This window comes from Gobius niger (assembly GCF_951799975.1).
Source record: "Gobius niger genome assembly, chromosome: 13".
Lineage (NCBI taxonomy): Eukaryota > Metazoa > Chordata > Actinopteri > Gobiiformes > Gobiidae > Gobius > Gobius niger.
Window position 1 is genome coordinate 13,520,022 of NC_136864.1, and position 27,244 is coordinate 13,547,265.

At 40.6% G+C, this 27,244-nt stretch overlaps 1 protein-coding gene across 4 annotated transcripts; it reads right to left on the reverse strand.

Moving 5' to 3' along the window:
* Window positions 1-170: 170 nt before the first annotated feature.
* On the reverse strand, window positions 171-26,056 carry cables1 (Cdk5 and Abl enzyme substrate 1). 4 transcript variants are annotated; one of them, XM_079569076.1, is made up of 10 exons: window positions 25,384-26,055; window positions 17,126-17,197; window positions 16,551-16,643; window positions 15,061-15,138; window positions 9,844-9,949; window positions 8,140-8,296; window positions 7,242-7,345; window positions 3,563-3,669; window positions 3,217-3,424; window positions 171-502 (listed from the first exon to the last, which is right to left on the reverse strand). In XM_079569076.1, the coding sequence occupies exons 1-10, from the start codon at window positions 25,908-25,910 to the stop codon at window positions 362-364; spliced, it is 1,593 nt and encodes a 530-aa protein (XP_079425202.1). In that variant the 5' UTR covers window positions 25,911-26,055; the 3' UTR covers window positions 171-361. The 4 variants fall into 4 exon arrangements, with proteins under 4 accessions (XP_079425202.1, XP_079425203.1, XP_079425204.1 ...); XM_079569077.1 differs by lacking the exon at window positions 17,126-17,197 and having other exon boundaries at window positions 25,384-26,056; XM_079569078.1 differs by lacking the exon at window positions 15,061-15,138.
* Window positions 26,057-27,244: the final 1,188 nt, after the last annotated feature.

Genomic DNA, 27,244 nt, shown 5'->3' on the forward strand with positions numbered 1-27,244 from the left:
ACAAGAGAGGAGACAAATATACAAGAAATGAACAGTCTGCAGTGATGGAAAAATGATATTATATGCTGAGGTTCTCAAACTGTGCAGGTGGTACATGGGTTTCTTCTTGCACCAAGGATTTTTAGATGATAATTTGTCTGATTCCTTTTTTATCTCTTGATGCGTCCCAAATTTAGACACATTCCTGTCCAGTGAAACCCAAATACTTGATGTGATGATACAAGTTTGAGATCCAGTGAACTTTGGCTGATTGCAGGTGTCCGGGATCAGGCAGGTTTCGGTGGGACAGTGTGAATGGGACGCTGGAGTGGAGGGGTCGATCAGGAGGGGGAGCAGAGCCACTCCTGATGAGACACTAATGCTAGGAGGTCTGCAGCAGGCGTCTGTAGTGGGGCATGATCTCGTGCTCGGGCAGGTGCAAGTTGAACTCCAAAGCCACCAGGACGGGAAACTCGAAGGCGATCAGCTCCCTGCGGTTCACCCTGAAGCGCTCTTCAAGTTTCTGGGAATAGAAGAGACAAATAGTGGTGTTATTGTGGGTGCAAGACGACACAAGGCACAGCGGGAGTTGTGAAGCGCTGTGTGACCCTTGATGACACTACATGTACTGTCAACAAATGTGAATAAGGAAAGGAGAAATCATTTTTTTTAAACTAAGTAACTCGTGCCCTTAGAGGCCATAAGCGCCACTGCAGGTGTCGTAGCATGTTACGTTTTGTACTCATTAATTGTCCGTGAGAGTAAATACTACGCTGACAGAAAAGACAAAGGGAGAGAGGGATATTGTACTTCCAATTACACAAGATAATTTTTTGTCACTCAAACTTGGCTGTAAATACTGTTTAAGTGTGGCGCTAGCCCGCAGTTAGCTTTGCCCGTTAGCCTGTTCTTCGTGATTCTATTTGTGTGTATTGGGGCCTCCGACCTGGAGCAGGGAAAGTTACAAGGGTTCGACTGTGTTCAAAAGCAAACTACAGAGACTAAGCTATGAAGATAGAAATTTCAATCACAATTTTGGTATAAGTTGGTTCAAAATTAGGTTTGATCCGGAAGGAAAGTTTTCATTCTTCTGAGGCCGTAATAATGTGTTTCTCCTTTCTTATTAATTATAAGCAATAAGATCATTGCGTTTTAATTAAATTGTGGGTAATACAAATGAAATATCACAAAGAAATTGTAAAGCAGTTAATCGTACTGTCTGTGCGTCTTTGGTTTGTTGATTGTTTGCCAAGAAACTTTCATTACTTGTCAATGTTGAAACTTCTATTGTCATTTTACAATAGGCTATAATTTAACTATTAAGCCGGGTGTGGTTCTGGTGTCTGGATACTAAGTCTTCAAGACGGCGGCACTCGAATACAGAGCACAGCTATTTGAGAAAACCTGTACATACTTTGACAATGACATATTTCTGTTCGTGCACTTTTCATTCGTATCATAAAATTATCTTTGCTTCTATGGCTGTATCTCGAGATAAGGGTCCTTTCCAGGGATCTTCCCAGTAATCACTTGGCCAACAATGTGGTGTTTGCCAAGTTAGTCATGAATAGGGTCAGAGCAAATTTGGAAGAACATCCACTCAAAAGATTACAGCACTGTAGGTAAAAGGATGGAAATATCATGGCAACAAAGGATAATAATGCACTCTGCAGACCTGTTTCCATAATACTGAAATTAGGTGTGTGTCCTGTTTATATGTAATCTCCATAACCATCATGGTTTTACACTTACGGGTAGCACATTTCCATCCAAATACCAAGCTATTACTGTGCTATAGAGTGCCTAGTATTAGGATTCAGATTGGCAATTTATTTACAGCACAAACACACACTCAAGAGAGACAGAAAAGAGAAAGAGAAAAATGAACTGTTGAATCAAAATGAGGATCAGCTGCATTACAAAGCATAGGGATCTGATCTAAAGGGTTAGCAAGACGCCGTCACTGGAAAAAATGCTATCTTATCTTACAAAAATGACATAAAAGTGCGTGAATTATTAGAATTTGTGCTGATTTTGAGTAGGCTTGGACGATTTTATTGCCAGTGGAAGAAGAATGATTTTTCTTACTTTGAGTTATTGGTCTCATTTCAAGTGTTTTTGTCTTATTTTAAGTGTTCAAGTTCATTTATTTTACCGTATTTTTTGGACTATAAGTCGCTCCGAAGTATAAGTCGCACCAGCCTTGGCAACTACGTGGGCATGGAGGCGCAACTGCACCGTTTACAAGGCCTCTCCCGGCATCACGTTGTTCAAGCTCTCATTTGCAAACTCGTTCCTCTAGCTGTGGCCATGTAGCTTTCAGCCCGCCATTAACTATTTCTGTTTTCTTCATTACAGTAATTTCGCCAGTCCCTCACAAGTTTCTCGCTAACTCCAAACTTTAAAGAGTAGCAGATTGTCATGATTCGTCTTCTGTTCACCTGTTTTTGTATGTTTTCTTGTGTTTGGTCTAGTCCTGTGTTTTATTTTGACATGTGTTCTGTCCTTGTGATTTTGCTTTACTTCCCCCGTTACTTGCCTGCCCCGCCCTGATGTGTTTCACCCGTGCCCCGTTTCCTCTTGTATTTACACCCCTGTGTTTCCCTTGTCCTTTGTTGTGTCATTGTCTATGTCAGCCCCGGTCTGTTTTAGTGTTGTCTCTGGATTTTGTTTTGGTTTTCATCGTTCATTAAACATCACCAGTTTTGTTGCAGTCCTGCATTTTGGGTTTTCCTTTCCTCTTTCCACCACAATCCATGACACAGATACTGGTACACAAGCGGCCTCTAGCGGGTATCAGTATGACAATAATGAACACGTGAAATTCTATATTTTGATATATAAGTCGCACCCCCAGCCAAACTATGAAAAAAAGTGCGACTTACAGCACCGAAAATACGATCCAAACCTTTTCAAAAACAGCAAAAAATGTTTCAAGTTTTTTCCAGGGATGACGAGAGAATATTTTGTTCCAACATAAATGGTAAATGGTCTCAACTTATATAGCACGTTTATACCCTCAATAGGCCCAAAGCGCTTTACAGCAATGGGTGACACCAACCAGTCACCCATTCACACTCTCATGCATACACCAATGTACACAGACACTGGAGGCAGGGTGGGTGAAGACAGTGGGCACCTGCAGGAGCTGGGATTCGCACCCCTGACCTTCCGATCATGAGACTGTCGCCTGCTCCATATTGATTTGATAGTGATAACTCTTGTGGCTGAACTCACATCGATGAGGGTCTTGACCTCGTGTTTCTTCAGGTCTCCCCCGATCTTGGCCGCCAGCAGGACACACGCGCCGGCGCACAGCTTACGGTTCTGTTTGTGCAGTTTGCCCTGAAGAACCAGTTTCTCGAAGTAGACAAAAGCCATGGCCACAGTCAGCTCCTCGTAGCCACACTCGTCCTGAGCCAGCTTCTTGATCTCCCGCTTCAGACTGAACACGGGCAGAAATAAAATATGAATGTCATTGGTTTTATTGACAAGGCCTATGACAATAAACTGTTTTATGACATTGGGACACCACAAAATAAATAAGATCTCTTGTGATGTGGTTCCTTTGTTTCATAGTCACCTCCTGATCTTGCTGAGCGTGAGTCTGATGTGTGGAAACTTCTCCTTGAAAGTCTCGTTCATGTCCTTCTTCAGGTCCGAGGGCTTGACGTATTCGATCACTGTGGTCTGAAAGAAAAACCAGGACCGTGTCACAAGAGTCAAAGACCAGATCCAGGCCAGTCCTCTCACTGCGGTGTTACATTCAGCAGCTCGGAGCCAGGATTTACTGACAGCTGTGGGACTTCAACAACTCCTGTTATATTGTTTTAATATGTCTGTGATTACCAGGCATTTTCACAGTAAATAAGAACAGGCATCTGCTCTGTCAGCTCAAATGCAGACTATTGGTTCCGCTGATTGACCAGGGAGCTGTATAAGAGAACAGTTTCACCAGGCCATTGTTCAGACAGGTTCAGAGCACCACCAGGGTGTGTCCCAATATGTTTGACTGAGACACAGAGGCTTATGTTTGGTAACAGCACAGCACTGGACACGCCTACTGCAAAAGGGCTGGGCTCGGTTATGAAGGATTATTATTATCGGAAATTATCCAAATTATCGGAAAACCAAGAGAGAAGTTTCAACTCATTGTAAATGTGGACACGTCAAACCTCACAGCTCTGAACCGAGGTGGAGTTAGGAGAGTTCACTAGCTCTGTGGTTAGTTGAAAAAAAGTACACATTTTTCATAATTATAGTTTGGAGAACTTGTATTAAAACTCCCACTTGAACCGAGCATATTTTCTTAGGTTTGGCTTTACCCAAGTCTAAAGGTTTCTTGAAAAAAGCGTCAAAATAGCGTCAAAAACAAGAAGAAAACGAGGATGACATTGACATTCAACAAAAAAGTGACAAAAAAACTCAACTAAAAGCCACGAAAAAGTGATGTAAATGCAGCAAAAAAGGGACAGAAAAGGTGATGAAAATGTAAGAGAAAAGCCGCAAATAAGTGGCAAAAATTAGATGAAAAAGAACATTAAAAAAGTGACGACTACACAGTAACAAAAAAAATAATTTTGTAAGTCTTAGCTTTCAAATTAGGAGCTACACTACACATGCCAAATTGGAGAAATGCATTCTGTTAAGGCAGGTGGTAAGATGTTCAACACATTGTATTGCAGTAAATTGGTTAACTTACATACTTGTAAACAGCACTTTCAACGTTCGGGCATAAAAATCAGTCTCTCACTAAAGTGCTTTATTTGTCAATATACACATATATTGCCGGGATGGATCAGATGGACGGCTAGTTCTGAGTTGCTGCAACTCAAATGGGCCAATATGGGCCAACCTGACCCACATTTGTTTTTAGTCTGCAAAGTTTGGGATCAAGTGTTGTACTGTACATTGAAAATGACCATAGACAGGTTTTCTACAGTCAAATTTAATGCTTTTTCATGCCTAAATACTATATGTTTAATGCCATACACACATCACAATCTTGGTGTATTTCATTCGTAAGATTTGTAAACATTCAGTCAAATTCCTCTTGAATATGGGGAAATTGTGATATTCAAAGCTAAATTGGACACAATGGAGAACTTTTGAGCAAAAACCTGAAATACCACAAAATTTGTTTTACACTATAGCTTTTATGTTTCTGACAAAATATGCAGTAAAAATAGTTGTTATGGGTTCTGTCTCTAAGAAAAAAAATCATATTTTGTAAGAAAATTAGATTTAATGACTTTTTATTGACTTTTAAGGTCTCAATCATTTTGCCACATTTCATTTAATGACTTTTAATGCTTTTTCATTCCCTGCATAGAAATCCACCATTTTAAGAGGAGCAAACATTGTCTAGACTTAAACAACATTACTATAAGTTGTCTACTGGTCAATACATCGAACACACAGCAGTGACCAAACACACACAAAAAATTATCTTTCTTTCATTATTATGGAATGTGCAGAAGTCAGAACTAGCTGTTTTGACGACACAATCCCGAGCTCTAAACCAGTATAATGTTTAACCAGACCTCATATATGTATAATGATCATCACTATTATGGTTACTTTACATTACATCCACCCTTCCCTTTACTGTCACAATGGTACATCTAATGCATTTCCTTTAGTTTCCCTTCCTCCTCCTGAAATGTAGTCCAAATAAGACTGTGCTTGAACTTGTGCTTCAAAGTAATGTTTCATTCATCATGTCTGCCCCCTCGAATGTGAAGAATTCACTGGTCCCTCGCGCCGCAGTAAACACAATAGCTTTTGTTATGAGCCAGCAGGGTTTGAAAGTGGAGGAAGAGGAGAAAAACACAGCACACTGGCCGTGACTGGGTATTTCAACTATGTCACACCAGGCTCTGTAACAAAAACAACAGCGAAATTTAATGAATGAGAACAGAGCCGGGGCATTTTTCTCGTTCACACAGAAAGATCAATGAGCTGTTTTGTTTTGTTTTGAAAAATGTTGGCATTTTTCTGTTTATTTTTAGTTCTCTTTCCATTTTTATCTTCATGCTACCCAGTTGGATCATTATTTTGGTCTGCTACAAGTATATTCAATTCAAAAATAAAGACATAAATGCAGAGAAAAGAGCTGGCGTCCCTTCCGTACATTCCATAACAATGAAAGAAAGATAATTTTTTTGTGTGTGTTTGTGTTAGCGTTCACAGAAAAGCATTTGGTCACTACTGTGTGTTCGATGTATTGACCAGTCGACAATGTTGCTTAAGTCTAGACAATGTTTGCTCCTCTTAAAATGGTGGATTTCTATGCAGGGTTTCTATAGGGATTGAAAAAGCATTAAAAGTCATTGAATGAAATGTGGCAAACTAATTGAGACCTTAAAATTATACATATTATACAGATTCTTAGCTGTGAGATGTGGCAGTGTCTGTGATAATGACCTTGAGGATTAAAAGTGTCAAAAACATCCTCTTGGCCAAAGTTTTTCCCAAAACAAGTGCGACATTGTTCGTGTTATTGCAGTCCGGGGAATGTGTGAGGACGAAACGCGCGGGGAAATAAATATTACAAAGATATCAACACCGTGGTATGTGGAGTATTTGGAAAAAGGTCATATCAACAAAAGCTATGGCAGAAATTTCTCCTGCACAATCTAAAGACCGACTCGGTTGTTACAGACTTATTTTTGTGTTTGTAAAACACATGGAAACATAATTTAAGAAGATAATGAAACTGAGTCGTGAGATGAATCCCAAGTTTTGAGTGATTAAAAACTAGGACCGTTGCCATAGCAATAGGGCAGGGCGATATATGGCCTAAATCTCTATCACGATTTATTATACGGCTCTTCACGATGCAAGTAGAACGCTCCATTGACTTGAATGGGATTTTCCAACGTTCTACCGTTTATTATTTTCTGATAAAGGACCTCTGAAAAAAATAATATATCTATAGTGAGATTATGATGTTATGATGTAGATAATCTGATATGACCTGATATATGATGATATTTGTTGTAGAATCAGTAAAAAATGCTACTTGCTTTCTGGTCTATGAGCATTAACTTCCGACAGAAGACTGAATTATAAACTAATACGACAATCCTGTGCATTTCTGAACATGTTTGCAGGTATTTTGCTATAGCGGACTCCATGGATGTAGAATATTTTGTAGTTTGCCAAGCTTTGAGACCAATCAAACTGTGGTTTCGATTCAATTGCATCGTCACAGTCCAGGATCTGAAAACACAGGTGGTTGTGTGTGATCGAGCTCTCACCATGTACGAAGGGAAGATCAGGACTCTCTTGTGTTTCCCACACGGCCACTGCGGGTCGTCCAGGAGGTTGGGGTCGTATTCTCGAAAATCACCAAAATCATTCCCTGCAGTGGACAGACACAACTCTGCATAAGCAAATTCACTCAGACAACATTTCCTGTAATTGTTAGAACATTGTCTATATGAATATGTCCAGTCTTCAACTTAAGATTAATTATGAATAAGATCAGACTATTTGATTTTGAACATTTTAATAAGACCTACTTTACTTATTTGTTTATTGAACATAGAGAAAAGCAGCCTGTCATAGTTAGAAATCAGACTTTGCAGCTGATATGATGATTTCTTACAACAACACAGGACATGGGACACTTTTATAAAACTTGGTTTGTGGTTTTGCGGCATGGTTCAACAGCTTTTGTTCTTTCTTTTCATTTGTGGATTTATTTGGGTTAAGATTAGGCCAACAGACTTAATTTTTTTATTAGGATCGGGCAGTATAAAGTGAAATGGGGCTGATAATAACTGTGACGCATTTATGTAAGATTTGACTTGATTTTTGTATCATCTAAATAATTCACTGTTACTTTCCAGTGTAATGCTGTTTATGTTAATTTTGGGCTCCATCTCTGTTTGGCCTTAAATTTTTGATATGTTCTGGGTAAGGCAGCTGAAGGCAGGATTGTTGTGTTTTTTTTCAATTATTAACATGTTTTTGTTTGTCTCCTCCACTAACCTTAGCCTTGCACTGTTTTATTCAAACGTTGCTCCCGTCTGCTTTTCCAAAACCCAACACCATCTGGCAGCCTGGCACTCCTGTCGTCCATTGATTCTGGACGACAGCCCTCTACTATAAAACTCACACGGTGTTTAAGCGACTGCTGAGCGCGGTGTCTACCTGTGTCTACGCTGCTCTGGTTACTGTTGGCCCGGTTCAGGATCAGGCTGCGGTGGCTGGCGTTGCGGGACTGACAGAAGGAGGAGGTGGAGTCGATCGTGTTCCTTCTGCCTCCCAGGACGTTGGTGGGGTACAGGAACTGGGTGTATGACACAGTCTGGAAATACGGGAAGAGGCATTTGAGAAATACAGAGAAATGCAACACAAACATGGAAATGCACTGGAAAGGTCACAGGCTCTAACATTTGGTTGAACCGGCTTCAGCTTTGATTACATTGGCATTGTTTCAATAAGCTTCAGTGTTGCATTCACTTTCAGCAAGAGCTTGTATTGATAATGGGAGAATGTGACCACTGTGCAAAGCCATCTCCAGCACATCCCAAAGATTCACCATGGAGTTAAGAACTGGACTCTGTGCTCCCTGAACCACTCTTTCATAATGTGAGCCCAATAAGCCCTGGCATTGTCATCTTGGAATATGCCCGTGCCATCAGTAAGGCTGAATACCGTTAAACGATCGGAAAAAAAAGTTTCAAAAGCAGATAGAAAAAAATCGTATATCTTTAGATCCAACTTTTGATGCTGTTGGTCCAGGGACAGCATTAAAGAAAGTTGCTTCAGCTTTATTTTTTTACCCCATATATGCCACATTTCCCTCCCCCCCTATATTTCCCTTTTTTGCCAAATGTTTCCCTCATTTTTTAAATTTTTTCCCCGTTTTCCCAATTGTTCCCCTTAATTTTTGCTAATTTTTCTTCCAAATATTTTCCCTTATCCTCACAATTATTTGTCTTTTTTTTTTTTTTTACACAATTTCTCCCAATTTTCTGTGGGTCAAGGGATGAATTTCAGTGGCTCGCGTGACTTAAAGGGACTATACGGAGTTTAAAAATGTTAAAATTATGTTTTTTCCTCCCCCTAGATGTTCCAGCGATGTCCTAATGTGTAGAATGAGCTCAGACCTGTTCACCACAACTGCTTCTAAAATCCCGCACTGTCACTCAAAAAGGTTGTTACTTCGGGTCCGAATTGTCATGCACAAGCTTAATATAGAAGGTGCAGTTACACATATGACCTGAGGTGGCAGTAGTGAGTACAAAATGGCCAACTTGCATCTAGCCCATTTAATTTGATTGTTTTTCTTTAACAGATTTTAATATTCAGCCTCAAGATCAACGCTTACACCAACAAAACTACTGTATTTGACAATTCCAACTGAACACAGGGTGAAACTGCTGAATATTGTCTTTCACTATAAGTTGCCATGAAAATTCCCCCAAAAATCAATTATTACAACCTACAGTCTGAGTAGAGTAGATTTAGGAGGAGCATCAATTGAATGAACCTGCCAGGGCCAATATTCAAATGACTACATCCTTTGAGGGGAGATGATTTCTGGCGGCAATAAGAAGATTGTGGTTTCGATCTAGTGGCTGGTTGCCAAATACTTAAGTGGATTCTCAGTTGTATTGCAATCTCCCACTTCCTGGCATGGTCCAAGGACAGGCAGAGATAAATTGGGAAGACTTTAACAGTGACAAGTGAATGAAAATCTCTATGTGTTATTAGTTATTTAGAGGTGGGAGTTGTTGTTTTTTATGAAAGCCCCAGCTCAGTCTATAATGCCGTGTAGTTCACATGTACAGACACCAAACCCACATACTGTACAGTTTTAAAATAGCACATTGTGTAAAAATCCTTCACCTTTCCGTCGGCTCCCAGTTCGACGCCCTCCAGCCCGATCACCATCTCTTTGGCACTGACTCCTCCGGACGGGTGCCGCTGCCGCCCGCCCTCCAGCTTCACGTCCCTGATGGTGATGAGGGCACAGCATTTTTAACAACAAGCTACAACAAGCAGCTTCAGTCCCTCTTCATTAACCCCTCTATTGATCTGCCCTCATCAGCGACTGGCCCACACACCCACTAATAATTAGCCTCCTCTGTGTTTAGATGCAGCTCAGGCCGGATTGAAGTGAAGTGCCCCCTTGAGGAGGAGGAGGGAATGACGTCAAAACAATGAAAACGCAACAAAAAAGCATTAAAAAAAAGTATAGTGGAAAAAGCAACAGAAATGTGACAAAAAAGCAGTGAAAGTTTGAGAAAAAGTTACAAAAACTCACCAAAAAAGTGGCAAAAATGTGACGAAAACGCAAAAACAAAGCCACAAAAAAGCAATGAAAAAGCGACAAAAAATTTGGTGAAAAAAAAAAAAAAAAAAAGCACAACACGGCAACAACGCAAGAAAAAAGATCTATTTGGATCAGTTTTATAGGTCCTAGCTTTCAAATGAGGCGTTACAGTGGCCTATAGCCTGTGAGCTCCAGTCCAGAAGCTTTTAGATTTGGGTTAAGCCGAACTGGAGAAAATGCACTCAGTTAAGGAAGGGGGTAAGAAGTTAAATGTGACAAAAATGGGGTTGATGTTGCATTTACAGCGTGTATTGCTCAGGGTACTTAAGATCTAAACAGTATTTCTGTTCTATGTGTGAAGCTGAAATTATTCATTTATCACTACACAATTACAATTTTGTAATATTCTGCCTTTTTAAAAGCGTTGAACTGAATTTGTACTCACAGAAGAAAATAAAATGTTATGTTAAAGCCATGTTCTGGAACATTTCATACATTTAAAATTGCTCCTGACCATGTTACAGAAGAGGTCTGAGGAGACCAATGGGGAGGTGTATGAAGGATATTTATTAATTTGTAATGAAATTGCTGCTCAAATTGTATTCTATTTTTTGGGATGAAAGGTTACCTCAGCCTGGCATCAAAGCATGAGAATTCCCCTTCTTAGCCAGAAACATTTCACATTTGTAGATAAAATGCATAATAACAGTCTGACGAAGATGAATAACCATTTTGTTATTTTGACTCGTAGCTAATTCGGAGCTGATGATTTCATATACAGTATTTAATTTGACAGCATCTCCTTTTCATCTCTTCTTTTGATGCTTTTTTTGCCATTTCTGTGGGAACAAGGCCGGGCTTTTGATTTATATTTCATGCTACGGCTAGACCTATTCATAATTTTCACTGCCATACTTTGTCACGATGGCTTGAGGTCATCGCCAGTAAAAGCCAAGACAAATTACACGCACTGACTGAAGCGATTTCATGTCTGTGGGCCATTCCCTTCACACTCTGTCAGCGGAGAAACATAAGACAGTAAACCAGCCATCAGCGGGATATATAAACTAAATTTATAAACTAAATCCTGAACATTGTCGCTCTTTTTTAATGAAAGATTATCTTGTTATTTCACTTATCCCAATTTCGTTTGTTGTCCTGTTTTGATACAATCTGATGAAAACTGATCAAATGGTTTAGTAAAAGATTGCTATAATGTTTTTTTCTCATATTGTACAGCCCTCAAAAGTATTTAATTGACTGTTGCTGGTATATTTGTATGCGTCCAACTTGTTCTTTTCCCATTACCTTATCTTTTGTGAGCCAGACCGTGTCTGAACCGTGTCCAGAGATAATGAAGAAATGACTGTAATTTGGCGTGAGAGCAAGACGTGTTGTAACGACCAACGGTGCTATCAATAAAGGCAGATGTAGAGGAACGCGCCAGAGAAAAAAAAAGAGGCAGTCAAAGATCCCCATAAGACAGACAGACACAACCGTGAAGATTAGACAAAGCGGACACTGGGAGGTTTTTGAGGAAGAATAGCACAATCAATAACAGCAAAGTCGGAGGGAAAATAGGTCAGGAATAACAAAGAAGCGACAAGTGTCATGCGGCGTGACATGCAGGAGAGGAGCATGGGTCTAAATCATTCGGAGTTAGTCATGTTATCATTGGGAAGAGGCCAAAAACATCCACACAGCTGCCTGATTTCCAACAATATGATTGAATCATGTGACTAAGCTGAGAGCAAGAAGAAGCCAAGTGTAAAAATGTAACACAGAAGTTATCTAATGCTTGCATGTAAAAGAAGTAGATTGTTAAACCTAAGAGAAAAAAAAAAACCTATTGCACATTGATAACCTTACCTTACAAACGCAACTGCATTTATAAAGGCTTGGGACCTTCATAAATTGGCTAGTGTATCCTTAAGGCCCAGGGTTGCCAGGTATCCGCAGCCACATCCGCCCCAAACTATCTTAAAAACTGCCCAAAACTCATAGACGTGGCTGAAATCTCCTATGTGTTTTACTAAATCAAATCAAGTTGTTTATTGGGAAGCCCAGCATCAAAACAGGAGCTGCCTCACAGGGGCCAGGGAAACTACTTTATAATGCCACTGTGCCCCACTCATAACGCAGAACCGCCCCTTTCCCCCTCAATCATTGAAAGAGCAACTTTGAAAGCCGTGGATTTGCTATTCCTTTGTTTATTCGTAATAGTGACATTGATAAAGGGCAAGCATGGCCAAAACCTCAGGCGGAAAAGCTTACAAATCCACCCAATTCCATGGACCTGGCAACCCTGCTGAGGCCTGATTGGTTTGTCATGTTTGTTTCGCTGCTGTGTCAAATCGCAATCCAAGTTTCTGGGGGGAATTTGAGGTTCGTATTTTTAGCTCATCCAAATCTATTATTTAAATGCAGCCAGCAGCAAGAGGACAGAGAAGGAGTTTTAAAGCCCGGTCACTCGTCTGACTGGTTCTAACAGTTACATTTGCCGCCATAAACAGCCTGTGCATGTTATCGGACAGCACCCAGGGATGATTAGCCTTTGACCCCGCGCTGATCGGCTGGCTTAGGACATTCCACAGCTGGATGAGCATTCGGGCTTTGGCTAAGCTCACTGCCATTGTACTGTCTGCTGTTGGTGTGTCCACTGTCACTTCCTCAAAAACAAATGCGACTGCAGGCTGTTTGTTTGGACACATGGCTTTGTACGTGGAAAATCGAGTAATAAACAACTTCTGTGAACCAGGGGAAAAACTTAAGCAACAATAAAAGAGTTAATAGCAAACTTTATGACAACATGAGCGTATGTGCAAATGCCCCTGAAGACGCACCAGCGGGTAACACAATAACTACTGGCTTAAAGATACTTTTCGATATTGCAATGTGGTTATAAGAGGCTTACACTGAGCACCTGGGTTTCATTAAAAAACTAAAAAGTAAAAAGACATTATCTTAAAACAGGGGTGTCCAAGTAGCTACCTGAAGCTTTCCAATTCTTTTCAAGAAGCTCCTCAAAGGCTTTCTGCATGTCTACATAACCTTTAAAATAATTACCTAGCTTTGTAAAGTCACATTCACAAAGACATTTTCTGCTTTTGTGCACCAAATGACTGAATAATCATAGACACAGTAACATTTCAGAGAATTCATAGTCAAACCTGTATGACCGGCACATTCCTGCATACATTTTCTTTATTCAATGACCTTCTTCACAGCACACCAGTAAAATAAGTAAGATGACAAATGCATTAGTATTTTTAACTTTTAAAATAATTGTTAACTCATATACATTTCTAAAGTGCCTTAAGTGTTTCTTTTTATCACATTTATCATATTATAAACTGTCATTGCTAAAGTTAGATCTAATTGTTACCAACCCCAAGTGATTTTCAGATCGATAAGGAGGCCACAGTGTTAAGGGAATGGCTGTGCAATAGTTTCAAAATATTTCTCATACATTTCAACAATCTGACCAGTTGTCATTACTTACAGAAACTTCGTGAAGGAGTTTGTCTGTCGTCATTTTGAATGTGGAGGTGTTTTTGGCGCAGCAGCAGATAGATAAGTGCCGGGTATAAATAGCTCTCACAGCCACATTGCAAAAATCTAAATTCAAGCCCAAAGGGAAAGATGAACGACACAGCGACAAGTACAAATGGTTTGAACGACAAGGGTGAATGCCCAAAAGCCACCAGAGCCAAAGCTGTACAAGCATGAGCAAATCATCTTATAATGTTCATTTCATAAAAGGTCCCATATTATGCTTTTCTTTCATTTATAGATCTTTGAGTAATGTGACATTTTCAGACTATTCCTCGCTCAAGAGCTATAAAAGCTGTGATCTACCAGGTAATGTCATGAGGCGGAGCTCTCCTCCATATTTGTTGACTCATTATGACTGGATGCCTTCTGATCATTTCAGCTCTCACTCCGCCTTCACCAGAAGGAATGTCTGGCTAATATCTAACAGCAAGCGGCATGATAATGTCTATCAGCTATGGTTTTTGGTCTTGTTTAAAGCAGCACTAAGAAACTCATGCCCCTAGAGGCCATAAGCGCCACTGCAGGTGTAACATACTACAGTTTTTTACTCATTAATTGTCCGTGAGAGTAAATACTGACAGAAAGACAAAGGGAGAGAGGGATATTGTGCATCCAATAAGCTAGCTTTGCCCGTTAGCCTGTTAGCTTCTTCTTCGTGATTCCATTTGTGTGTATTGCGCCTCCGGGTTGGAGCAGGGAAAGCTGCAAGTGTGGTTTTCTGGCCAGAGACACCAGGGTGAGATGAAAGATCCCCCAATCATCCCATTAACCCTTGTATTGCCCCCAGAGGGACTGCAAAGGATTCATTAAGGTACACAAGTTACTTAGTACTGCTTTAAACTGCTTCACTTCAATAATGTTGCAAAAAATGAGTTTTGTCATCAACATCATGTCGGCTTAAATGTCCATTTGTTCCATATTTGGGGTTGGATGTTCTGTTTTGTGCACACAGAGATTAAGTATGACTTTCAATTGCCTTTGGTCATTCATTCACTAGGTTATACAATCAAAGATGAAACCCACCCCAATGATAAAGGTTTTGAAAATAATAACTAATGCTTAAAAAAAAAAGGATCATATGGGACCTTTAATCTATTTTTCTAGCGTTGTAGATAAAAATGCATCCACCAAAACCAGCCCTTAGGAAGGTTAGCACCAGAGGAGTCCACAGAGAACAGTTACGAGGCAGCAGACACAGGGAGGAGAGGACGGGACGGCATGCTGGAGATACATACCCTGCTTGGCTACAATCTCGATAGGGCAGCACTGAAAAAACACTATAGAAGGATCTTCTGCCACTGATAAGGACTATCCTACGAAACACAGAAACTCAAAATCAATGTCTGGGATCCACAGGTCCAGCTGGTACGGCTGCAAGATTAGCTGCATTCAAATCGGATGGTCGTAATTGGCGAATCGCAGGTGTGTTCTCCGTCTTCATACAGTAATCTCATCTATTAAATTCTCTATCCCAGTAGTTTAGACCTTTATAAACGTGTGCTAAAATGTGTGCAAAAAATCCAGTCGCCAATGCACGTTTAAAACAAAAAACACTTAATAAAAATTGATTTGCAATTGCTATACAGTCAAGAAGAGATGTTTTGTTTTGTAATCATTGAGCCTTACCAGCTGGAAAGATCGAGAGTTGAAAAAAACGAAAGTGAAATTTCAGTGAAAGAATGTGACGTGTAGAGTTTGTGGTTTGGGATAAAAAATTAAAAAAACACTGATGCATTTTTGTTACACGATCTCTGTTTTGTTGCAACCTATAGAACCAAGTCTATTTTTAAACATGGCCTGAAATGAAACGATTCCCTTCTAAATAAACCCGAAATTAGACAAAAACAACCTCTGACGAATGAACCCAAACAGCTGCAACTCTGGAACACAGACCTCCCTCATTCGCCAAAATAAGCAACCGAGCATAGACAACGCAATTCGCCTCGCCATCAGCTTTAATGTGGAAAATCCGGCTCATTTTAGATACAATCTTTTTGGGTAAAAGGCCGATCAGAGGAAAACATTACTGTCCTCAGATGACTTTGTTTAGTTAGTCAAACTAATCAGAAGAAGCAAATTGCACAGGAGACTTTTCTATCAAGAGTTTTCTTTTTGAGATACTGTCCTAAGTATGACAGAAAAGTACGCAATGTAAAAGTACATTGCGTACTATTACACATCAGGTAGAAATAATGTTTATTAGAGATGAATATGTTACTGCAAAACAGGTTTAAGGCTTGTCCTGCAACGCCCTGATGGTGAGATATATTTCCTTTATTTCATTTAGTTTAACAGAAATGCCCCTTTACGATGTGGAGAGCATTGTTGTGAGAAAGAAGTAGATTATTTTATTTATTTATTGTCTGTTTTGTCTTATTCAACTCAACACTTAAACTTCTAAGAGTCTATCAGTCAGTGGCGTCCTTCTCTTTACCCGACAGCTTCTCCTCCTGTGCGCTCTATAAATGATCGTGCGGTTGTGAACATATGGGACACGTGTCGACGCTGTGAGGATCAGGCACAGACATTCAAATGAAAACCGAAAGAGGCGTCTCGCTCTGACATGTTCAATCAGCGCGTTTGGAGCGGCGTGCCGCCGGTGTGGTGCAGGGGACAGTGATTGTAAGGTGAGACAGATCCAAACAGGACTCCATTGACTGGGACGCGGGGGCCATTAGCCACAAGGACCTGTATTATTGACCGGAGAGAGAGAGAGCCTTCATACCTTCCATTGCGCATATCGTGTTGCCTCATGTTCTTGATGAAGTGCACCTTCTTGAAGATCTTTGGTCGGGGGGAACCGGACAGAGTGCGACATCTGGGAAGTTACAACAAAGGAAAAACACATTTAGAAATATGACACGGAAATGCCCAAAACATTTGAGTGCTGTGTAAAATGTGACCTCCTCGGATAAAAATAGAAGGTGACTATTGTTTGAAAAGTGTTTTTGATGGACGAACATAAAACATGATTGCAATAAGCATAATACCAGTGCTACTTTAGAAAAAAGTAACAAAAACTGGATGCTCAGGGGTATTTACAGTATGAAACAAATCATAGGAAGAACTCAAGATAAAGAAAATGGGAACCACTGGATTAAGTTTAATTTTTGAAAAGAAAAAATAATCTACTAAAGCGCATGCACAATGTATCTATAAGGAATAAAACATGGGCAGCCAAAATGTACTTTTCTTGTTGGCAAAGTAATATGGTTATGGGCAGCAGAAGGCCATTTCAAAACTGTTGTTGCATTGTGCTTTGTTTAGTCAGGGCTTAAGACGATAAGTCTAGTCTTGTACCTGCGTAAAGGGGCATTCTCCTCAATGTCCTCAAGTGTTTCAAGTGAAGAGCGCTGAGAGATGAGTCTTCGTCTGCAAAAAATACCAGACAATTTCAATATTTCACTTTGGAATTTAGATTTGTGCAAGGTCAACTTCAACAGCAGCATTTTACTCTGGGGTCTAAGGAGACGACATGTGGACCAATCCCAAACCCCAGGAGGAAATATAGAGACGAGGCAACTATATTTAGCTGGTAAATGCATATCTTATCATAAATGAACTCCAAAAGAAACAAACTAAAAATTCATTACAGCAAATACAAACAGAATATACAAGGAACGGCCCTTGATCCAAAATAAAAACACGTCCACTTGAAAACAAAGAGCTGGACTGAAAAAGGGCAGAGTAAAAAAAATCCATATGGTGCAGCATGACACTTATTTAAAAGAGGGGATTCAGGCCTTAGTTTAGGACAGTGTTTCCCAACCAGGGGTACGGGGACCCCTGGGGGTACTCAAGGACCTAACAGGGGGTACTTGGAACTATTTCAGATTGAAAAAAGGGGAACATGTAACATAATTTTTAGAGGAAAAGCTATATTTTTTAGTAAAAATGTGTTGCTTTGGGAGAATTTTTGGTTTATTTTGACTGCAACATTGTCCTTTTTCTTACAAATGCCACTTTTAAGTAAATACTTTCTAAATAAACTGTAACACCCTTGAGGTAGAGGGTACACGGTTGACTACTGAAAGGCCAAAGGGGTACGAAAGACAAAAAACATTGGGAACCACTGGTTTAGGAGATAATGTAGGTCAATACATTGATTTTTCCTTTGGGGAAATGAAGTGTGACGTGGCACCTGACCTGTCAGTCATTTTGCAAACCAGTACATTTCAATAAAGCGTGAGTTGCTTAGTTCCTTGTTGAAGAACGTAATCAAGAAATACTGTTAGCCTTCCCTGGATTACATGTCTCTGCTAATAGGCTTGACGTTGATATAACTTATATTAGACAAATCTCTTACAGCCTTTTCCACCTTTCCTTAGTATCAAAATTGATGTTGAAATGTTAGTTTTGTGACTTGTTCTGCTGTCTAACGTGTGGGCCATTATAACAGTTTCCAGGATCCGAGCGACTCACTTTATCTATAACAAGAGCAAGAGCCGGGCTTTCTGTGTAACACATTTCAGACCCACATCTCACACTTTGAGCAACAGGCCAATTGTATCGGAGCACTTTTTTTTTTTCCTCAAATTGGCCGCCAGCTTTAGAAACAAGGGACACGCGAGAGTTAGAGCGAAGTGGGCCTGAGCTCTTCCCAAAATGAGATCAGAAGAGCTGCGTGTTTAAAAACCGGAGTGACATAACTATAATGTGATATACTTCGACACACTTCCAAGAGCTAAGCAGGTCAAGTCTCTGTTAAACGGGTAATTTAGTAGCAAGTGTGACGAAGGATTAAAACAAAGCTGCCCTGGTTTAGTAGAAAATCATTTTAACGCAGATTTAAAAGGCCCCACCACAGCTAACATACACATTTTTTACCCTTTACATACTCCTTTGTAATTTTAGCCTATAACAAACACACACACAAAACGACAAAACACATTTACGGTACTTAATCACAAAGCATTTCATAACGATACAAAACCTACAATTGTGGAAGTGTTGACTGGATGTGCAGGGATGCCAAAGAGCAAAAGATCCTTTCGGGCATAAAACGTCACCGTTCATGACATTCATTATGTTGTGTGAATAGGAACAAAATGTGGGAGTAAAATGACGAAATTGACTAAAATTACTGCCATTCGACAAAGCCTTGGGTAAAGCACTTATTCTAGATTTTATGGCGCTGTAAGTCAGACAGATGCTCAGCAGGATTTGCACCTTTATGGAGCAGACAGAGTACATGCTGTTAGTGGATAAATGGGGGGAAAAAAATACTTTAAATAGAAGCTGTAAGCGTCGAAAGGAAATAACACGTTGAAACCAGGGGGAGTGCGAGGTGATATGAACTGTAGTCTGTGTGAATCATGTGTGCGATGTCTCTTCTATTTTATGAATGTTCAAATCATTCAGGTTTGTTGTTTCCTGAAGGTCTCCCCGCCAGGATGAACTGGTGAGTCTTGTCAGAAGGGCATGTACATGTTCCAACAACAATCCATCACTGATTTGTCTAACGGTTACACCGATAGTACACTCAGAAACCTGCTTTAATGAATACAGCATTTTCCAGAGTCGGACTACCTGATGGAAACAATAACACTGGACAGGCTACTCACTGCAGGTGGAAATTAGCACAAGTGCTATAACCTGGTACAATGCATCTCTCCCTTTGAGGTTAATGTATATTGTACACTGCCCCTGTTCAAATAAATAAATAAACTAAACTAAACTAAACATTCACTTCAGTCTGGTCAGTGAAGTGGGTAAAGTCTGTTCAGAGAGGCCTGGAGGGTCTTCAGACAGACTACACTGCATGCCATTGGATAATTCCTGCCAGTTCCAATGCCTGCCAAGTTTTTTTTAATTTGACTTCAATTATAGCTAAATTAAAAGTATTCAACACTCCAACTAGTGCTAACAACAACCCAATATTGATGAGGTAATCCTCCATAATACGCTAATAGGCTAGACCTTGGAGCCAAGATTAGAATTTCCATATCAGTATGATTCATGTACACTTGGTAGCATTCAAGAGGTAAGTAAAGGCATTTGCTGCTTCTGAAAGTTCACTGTGATTGGTTATATCTGCCTGTCGCTCACTCAGATGATAGAAATTACTATATCGGCCTAAATAACAGATAAACGATACATTTTTGGGCTCGATATTCATCATATGTACATTTATTAACGTCTACCCCCTTTTTTTTCTTTGTAACTTTCTAACTGAAGCAAATTGAGTTGCATTATATTTCATGTTTATTGCAGCTTGTGTGGTAGGATATGCTTATGAACTTTAAGAACAAAGGTTTTCTGTCATTTTTATGTCTGAGAGTTGACAGTATCGAGTATCTTTAGAGTCAATAATTATCGCGACACTTTCCTGCCTCAATACATCGAACTTCTAATTTGTTATCGTGACAGGCCGAAGTGTCTCTTTTTGAACCGCATGATAACAGCAGGGGTCACGATTCACTATTTATCTCTCACAACTCTCAACCCTAGACCCAGGGCACTGCACTGCGGTCGCCTAACGCTCCAGTGGCATTAAAGGATGGGTCACACGGAAAGGACAGTGTTTCATACATAAAGTAATTGTACTTTTCTACAAATTGTGGAAAAGTACAGGTTGTAGTCCTTGTACTTTTCTAGTTTGAACACAGAGCCACCTAATTGCAAGGCTGAAGAATAAATGCATATGCCAAATACTACAAATAGCATAAAAAGAACCCTGCTTCCAAAATACTGGAGTAGACGTGTTTTCAAATGTTTACAAAATGTGCGTTAGTCTTAACTTTGGTCAATTAGCACTAATCCAGTTATGTAATAAGCGTTCCAGGACAGACGACACAACCTTATGCTGGAGCTGCTTTATAAACAACCAGAGCCGAGTCCCACAGTCATGAAACCATTATGAACCACAGATTAGTGCGTTTCACACGTAACACTTTGGCACCGAGCCACGGGACGCAGACTTGTGTTCAACTCCACAGCCGCTCAGGAAGTAAACCAAATGTTCCTCTCGCAAGGGCAAAGGGAAACGACACCACAATGATAAAATAATTGGGCTCACAGCAGCTTCTCTGACTTTAAGGGGAGGGAGAAGGACTACAGCAGGGAGGTCAACACGGCTACAGTCAAGGAGAAAAAATAAATATTTGTAGTTGAGCTGTTGCAGGTTTTCCCAAGAGATATTAGATCATTATATTTGTCTTTATATCTTTTGTTAAGCTAGTAAATTATAATGAATTATTATCTTGGAATAAATCAGCATATAAATAATAGCTGTGGGCCAAATATTAAACGGCCTAGTTTGTTCTGCAGATATGAATGTTTGTCTCTGGTCAAAGATGGGTGGCCTCTGCATTAAAGGCTATTGTATTCCCTATGCCAGACAGAAAGAAAGTATTGACTTAATACCATCCTCTTGTCAACATTAGCTTCATATTACTATATACATTAGGGGAGGGAGCTTTGTCTGGCAGCAATTCTGTGCCAAAACTCCTCTCCAGGTGTACAATATTGTAAGTGGGACTGGTCCAGCAAACCACCAGTGTTTCAACATCCATATAGTCCTGCTGTTGCATTCAGAATAAATCTGTTAACAACTTGCGAAGCTTTCCTCATTGCTACAGGCATCTTCTCCACACTGGGCTTAAGCTATTAAGGGAATACATTTTCTGCTCAAAGCTGATCATGGATCTATATCAATACATCCATGGTGTTGATCCCATAAAGCCCCTTTTAAAAACACACAAAAGACAATCCCTATGAGACACCATTACAATAGTAAACCATGTTCTCAAATGTATGAGCTATTCTTTGTGTGGTCTGTGGACTATGGAAGGAAGTCATTGCAGTGCAAAGCATTCTTACATAATCCACTTATTATTCCAAACCATGACTTCAGCAGACAACAATTGACCTCCCGAACAGAAGAAGAAATGATCCAAGCACCACACAAAGCTCCTCATGTCTCTCTAATGACAACCACAACTTGTTTTCCAGCAGCGGTGAGGGCACTGCTGGCTCATGCTGAAACCAAAGCCTTGTTAAAACACAGGGCCTGTGCGAGCGGGAAGTGTGAGGCTGTATTTTAAAGGATGAAATAAAACAAAAATACCCACAGACCAGATGGCAAAGGGGGATTTAGAGCTCCCGATATGCTGAATCATGATGAATGAAGTCCAGGGAACACACAGCACTAGGGCAATTCCACAATCATTGGAACAATACAGTTATAAAGGGTGTTATGGGAGAATGAGAGTGCATATTATTTACACACACATGATGGGAGGGATGTAATAATATGACTGTAAAACATACAGTATAGAAAAGCTAACATAGATAAAAAATACAGATTTTACTTCAACTGTTGCTGCCAGGTCGAAAGCTTTTTGGATGAGCAAGAATCTTTATTTTGATGCTAAACTAGAACCAAGCAGTGAGTCCTACTACAGCTACTAGTGCTGAATGATAACCTATATTAAGGCTTCTTGCAAAATGCACTTAAAGGCACACCGCGCAACATTTTTGATTCTACTGTGGCCAATACCAAACATGCTCAGAACGACCAGCTCGACACAGAAAAGTCTATTGTTGCATTTGGCAATAAAAGAATGGATTTGGTTGAGGATTTAACCGATTTAAATCTCATATTTGGCTGCCTTTAGTCAGTATCTCCATGGAGACGAGCTGGGGATGTCCCGCTCCCAGTAAAGTTACAGTCAGGTTTGAGGAGAGGTGAGCCGCTCACAGCAAAAAACACATTTGTTTGTTTATATTTTTTTAGGTAATTTTACCACAATATGATTATCCATAATAAAATTGTATTTTTTTTCTTTTTTATTGGGTGAAATGTAACACGGTGTGGCTTTAATAATGATTTTCGTAAACATTACATCGAGCTAGACAGCATTTTGCCTCTCATCCAAGAACTACTACATCCATCTTCTACGTGTACTATTATGTACAAATTCAAACAAACTTTTAAGTAGTAGTCTGTATTCTTTCATCCATTCTGTGTTGGTTTGACCTTTCCCAGCTTTTTTTGTGCTATTTCTATTTTCCACAAAAGGACACAAAATATTTATATTTTTACACAGCTTACTTACTTTTGTTCCGACCTGGGGTTATCGGGGAAAAAAATATTTTCTCGTTACAGAAACTAAGACCTAAGGCTTTGGAAAGTCTACCTTGGCTCCACTTCAGACAATCTGGAACTTCCTGCAGCCAAAAGTGTCTGGGCGAGAGTGTCTTTCTGATGCCCCTGGGAGAGGAAGTGGACGACACAAAATCGCACCGGAGCCAGAGAGCTTTTCAGTGCAGCTCTGGGCATCCTGCCTCTCTCCGCCGTGAGGGAGCAGCGGCCACGTTCACACCACCTGCCCTCCCAAACAGAGCTACCCCTGTGTCGCTCTGCTCCTGGTTCTGGAGAGCGAGACGAGCCAGGGGGATATGGCCGCTGTCCATCAACATGTTGCTTATTTAGAAGCCGATTATTCATTATGGGTGGACGTTTTTCAATGACATTGCATCCTACAACTTAATACTGAGCTCATAGGTGTTAAGTATGTCAAGGGCGTGTGAATAAAACATGGAGTTGTAACAGAAGACTGGATAGAGATGATGCAAATCTGACACGATCCGCAGCATTTGAAGCACATTATACGCATAAACAACAGTGGAGAACGCCGGGGATGGAACCACTAGCATTTGTGTCAATGGGCATTTTTACCATCTGCAGACCTCCAACATCGATCTCATTTTAAGAACTAATGCTGCAGTAATTAGTCAGAAGGGAAGCAGGAAACATACAGCATGTATTAACAAGTAAAGGACGGACTAGATGAGGTCCTTGAGACCAGTTGCTGCTCATTGAAGCTCAAAATACATCAATTTTGATTCAAGCTTATCTCTGACGACTATTGTGATGAGACTTGCAATTTATGTTTAAAAATCAGGATTCTTTTATCAAGACAGTAGTCAAATTTGACTCATTGAGCTAATACTAGAAATGTAGAAAACCTTTGGGAGGTTTCAGGCCTGTCCATTTACAGACTGTGGATATGGCGGTTTCATTTCCCTGAGAACAGGAAGGAGAGCGCTTCATTCAACGAGCGCATTGCACAGTAAAAAACAAAGACTTGAATTAAAGAGGGGCAGACAGCAGGTCCAGACAGTGAAAGCCCCAAGACACAACTGCTACTGGCAGCTGCCTGCTGCCACAATGCCTCGCCTACTACAACACTGAAGTGGATATTCGACAAGACATTCAAAAGTTTAATGTGGCTGAACACTGGTGGACCAGGGCTGAAAGATTAATTGCAATCAAATAGAAATTGCTGTTCGATAATGGCAAAGGCTGCATTAATGGTACATAATGTCCTCTAAAAACAATGCTGTATCCATGACATTATTCATATATAACGTGCAAACCCTGTAGTTTAGACTCCATGGACTTCAATGGACAATCCACGCAGCAACTTAAGCAGCTCATATTTCAGCATTCTCTCAATGGATTTGATTCAAATGCACACTAGCTATTTTGAGAGAATATAAACAAAAACAGCAAACCTTATTTCAAATGACTTCTCATGACTTCCATTGAATTTGTGCATGTCGCAACATATAGCCTACGTTCTGCCCTAAAGCAAACAATGGTTTTAAGATCACACTGACAGAGACCTGCAACTGGAACGTATAACATTTTAGTGAGACGTTTCCAAAAATAATTTATGACATGTTTGCCAAAGGTGCTTTACGTAGGACAAAGCTAAAACTGGAGTAGAGTACGGCAATCCAAAGTGATGAGTGGGCTGCCTCCTTCAAATGGGAAACTGGGTTAGAGCCACAGCTGTTGGACTTGACTTGCAAACAGTAACAAACAAAACAAAGGCACATTCTGCTTACTGTGCAAAATTGGACAGACAAGTAGTTGTTTGATCTACCTGCACTAAGGGATTAAAATAAATCTTCAGGAGAGACAATGATAATCTACACACATGCAACAATTGAAACAAGTCATGTCGAAAGATAATCTAGGAGACATTTTGCTGATTTACCATATGGAGAGAATACTTTTGTGATAGAAGAGGTTTTAAAATTGCACTAATCGGTCTTTTGTTTTGTTTATTAATGGCACAGATGATCCACTGCATTTGCTTACACACCCCCAGCTGTAATAATACTGTCAGAGCAATGTAAACAGTAGTAAAGTGATACACACTGCCCCTATATTAAGCAGCCACATACGGTTTCAATTCACGTGAGACTTGTTGGTGATAAACTACAGTATGTGGTGGTCAAACAAAAGCCCTACTGTAAATGGCAACACATGGCCTACAGTGCATGTCTCTAAGTATTTTATAGTATGGTTATTACACTCCTCTTACGGGTTGCTGGGAGCAGAGCAGCTCGTTTTGGAGAAAGCTGAACTATGGCAGCGCGCCTGAAACGTGCACGGGACTGCACATTCTTGAACTCATGTTGCTTTGTTTTATGGCCCAGACGTGACTTAACTTGACCCTGCAGCACACGCACACTGAACTCCCAGCTCTCACACTGTACTTTACTGTACACAGCAGGGGCATGTCCCGGGACGGTGCGGTTACCTGGACCTCTGCAGCTCTATCTGTCCGCCCTCCAGGCAGTAGTTCTGGGAGGACTGCCTGGAGTAGGGCGCGGGCAGGATTCCCTGAGTGTACGTTTGCAGCCTGCCTCTGGCTGACGTGGGCACCGCGGAGAAGGGCGAGCTGAAGGCTGCAGGCAGGAACGCATCTCCCTCGTTGTTGTCAGTGCAGACTGGCGCCCCTCCTGCTCCTGCCGTGGCGGGACCCGTCCCAAGAGTGGTCCTAGTGCTCGCAAGGAGAGCCTGGTTTGCAAGAGCGACTGTGTTGGCGGTGGCCGCAGACACGCATCGCTCTGGAGAAACCAGGCTCTGTCTAGTCCGTGCCTCCAGCGAGCCCTCCTCCCCGTCCTGATTGTCTGCATCGTCCTGCACGGGCCGTCCGTCCAGAGAAATGTTACTGAGAAAAGAGAGCGCGGCTTGTCTCCTCCTGGGGTCGATGCGTTTCCGTGTGTGTTCGCTGTGTTTCATCGGTAGCGTGGCTGGAGATGAGCTGCTCGTGGCAGCCGCCATGGTCCGCGCTTCCCCGCACTCCGATAGCCCTGAGCTGCGGTCCTCACAGCTCACACATCAATAAAACACTTGTGTTGGGCTCGTGTGCTGAACACTGCTGCCCTGTCTTTTAAGTACATGCGTATAACTGTGTGAAAACAGCCAGGTCACGTGTGTGCTGTATTGTGGCAGCACAAGGAAAATTTGGACCAATGAGCTGTCAGGAATACATGAGGCCCCTTTTTCTTTTTTCTGTTTTACCTTTTCCTGGCTCTGTCTCTCCTGTGACATGACAAAATTACATAAACTACGGAAATCTCAATCACGTCTTAATAGGCCCTGTTTTTACACGTGTGTCATTCTCTTAATCAGTGTGTTGGACTTCTCTGCTTTGAGAACTTGAATTCCCACACTTGTTGAAAGAGTCTCTGTAGCTGCACGTCCTGCACTTGCACTCCACTCAGTGTGCTCAGTGATCAATGTGCACTGGCAGAACTGGCTTGTCACTGTTTGTTTGGAGAAAATAGATCACTTTGTGTCGTACAATCAGCAATTCTGCAACAATGGCGCCATCTGTCTTCATGAAGCACATTGCAGCCATTGAGCCGATGTTGCAGGGTCTGTTTTTTGGCGATAACTCGGCAGTCTGTGACATATGCCATCTAGTGGTGGAAGGGGATATTTCTCTCTTTCCACAGCAAGTCCCCTCCGGTGCTCAGCTCAAACATGCACGAGGACAGACTGCTCTTCTCTTGAGCATCGCTCTCTGAATAACCATTAAACTCACACAGATTTTTATTTACAGTTTTAAACCTGATAGATCATTTACTCAAGTACATGTAGCTACTTGAGTAACTTTTTGAATGAATGATGCTCCTTACTTCTTTTTACTTCTACTTGAGTAAAAATAATTAAGTATCTGCGCTCTTATTTGAGTCAAAATAATGATTACTGTTTCTACTGTGAGTAAATATTTAAGGTGCAAATGATCTATGCAATAAATGTAGTTCATGCCACTTTCCTGTTATTTTCTTTGCCTAAATATCACGATTTCCACATGATTTAGGTTTTGTTTCACACAATTTGTAGCGTCATTGAAAATAAATCAGACGTTTTTGCTCAAACACTCAATCACTCACAGCACTCAAGTAACATTTTCCCCAAGTACTTCTCTTACTTTAGCTTGAGTGATTATTTTGGTCACTGCTTTTTACTTGTAGCTACTTGACTAAAATGATTTCAAAGTAACGTTACTCTTGAGTAAATATATTGACTACTATACCCACCTCAAAGTCATTTCATTTCATTTCATTTATTTATTCATTTGAGCAGAAAAAGTATGCCAACATTTTACA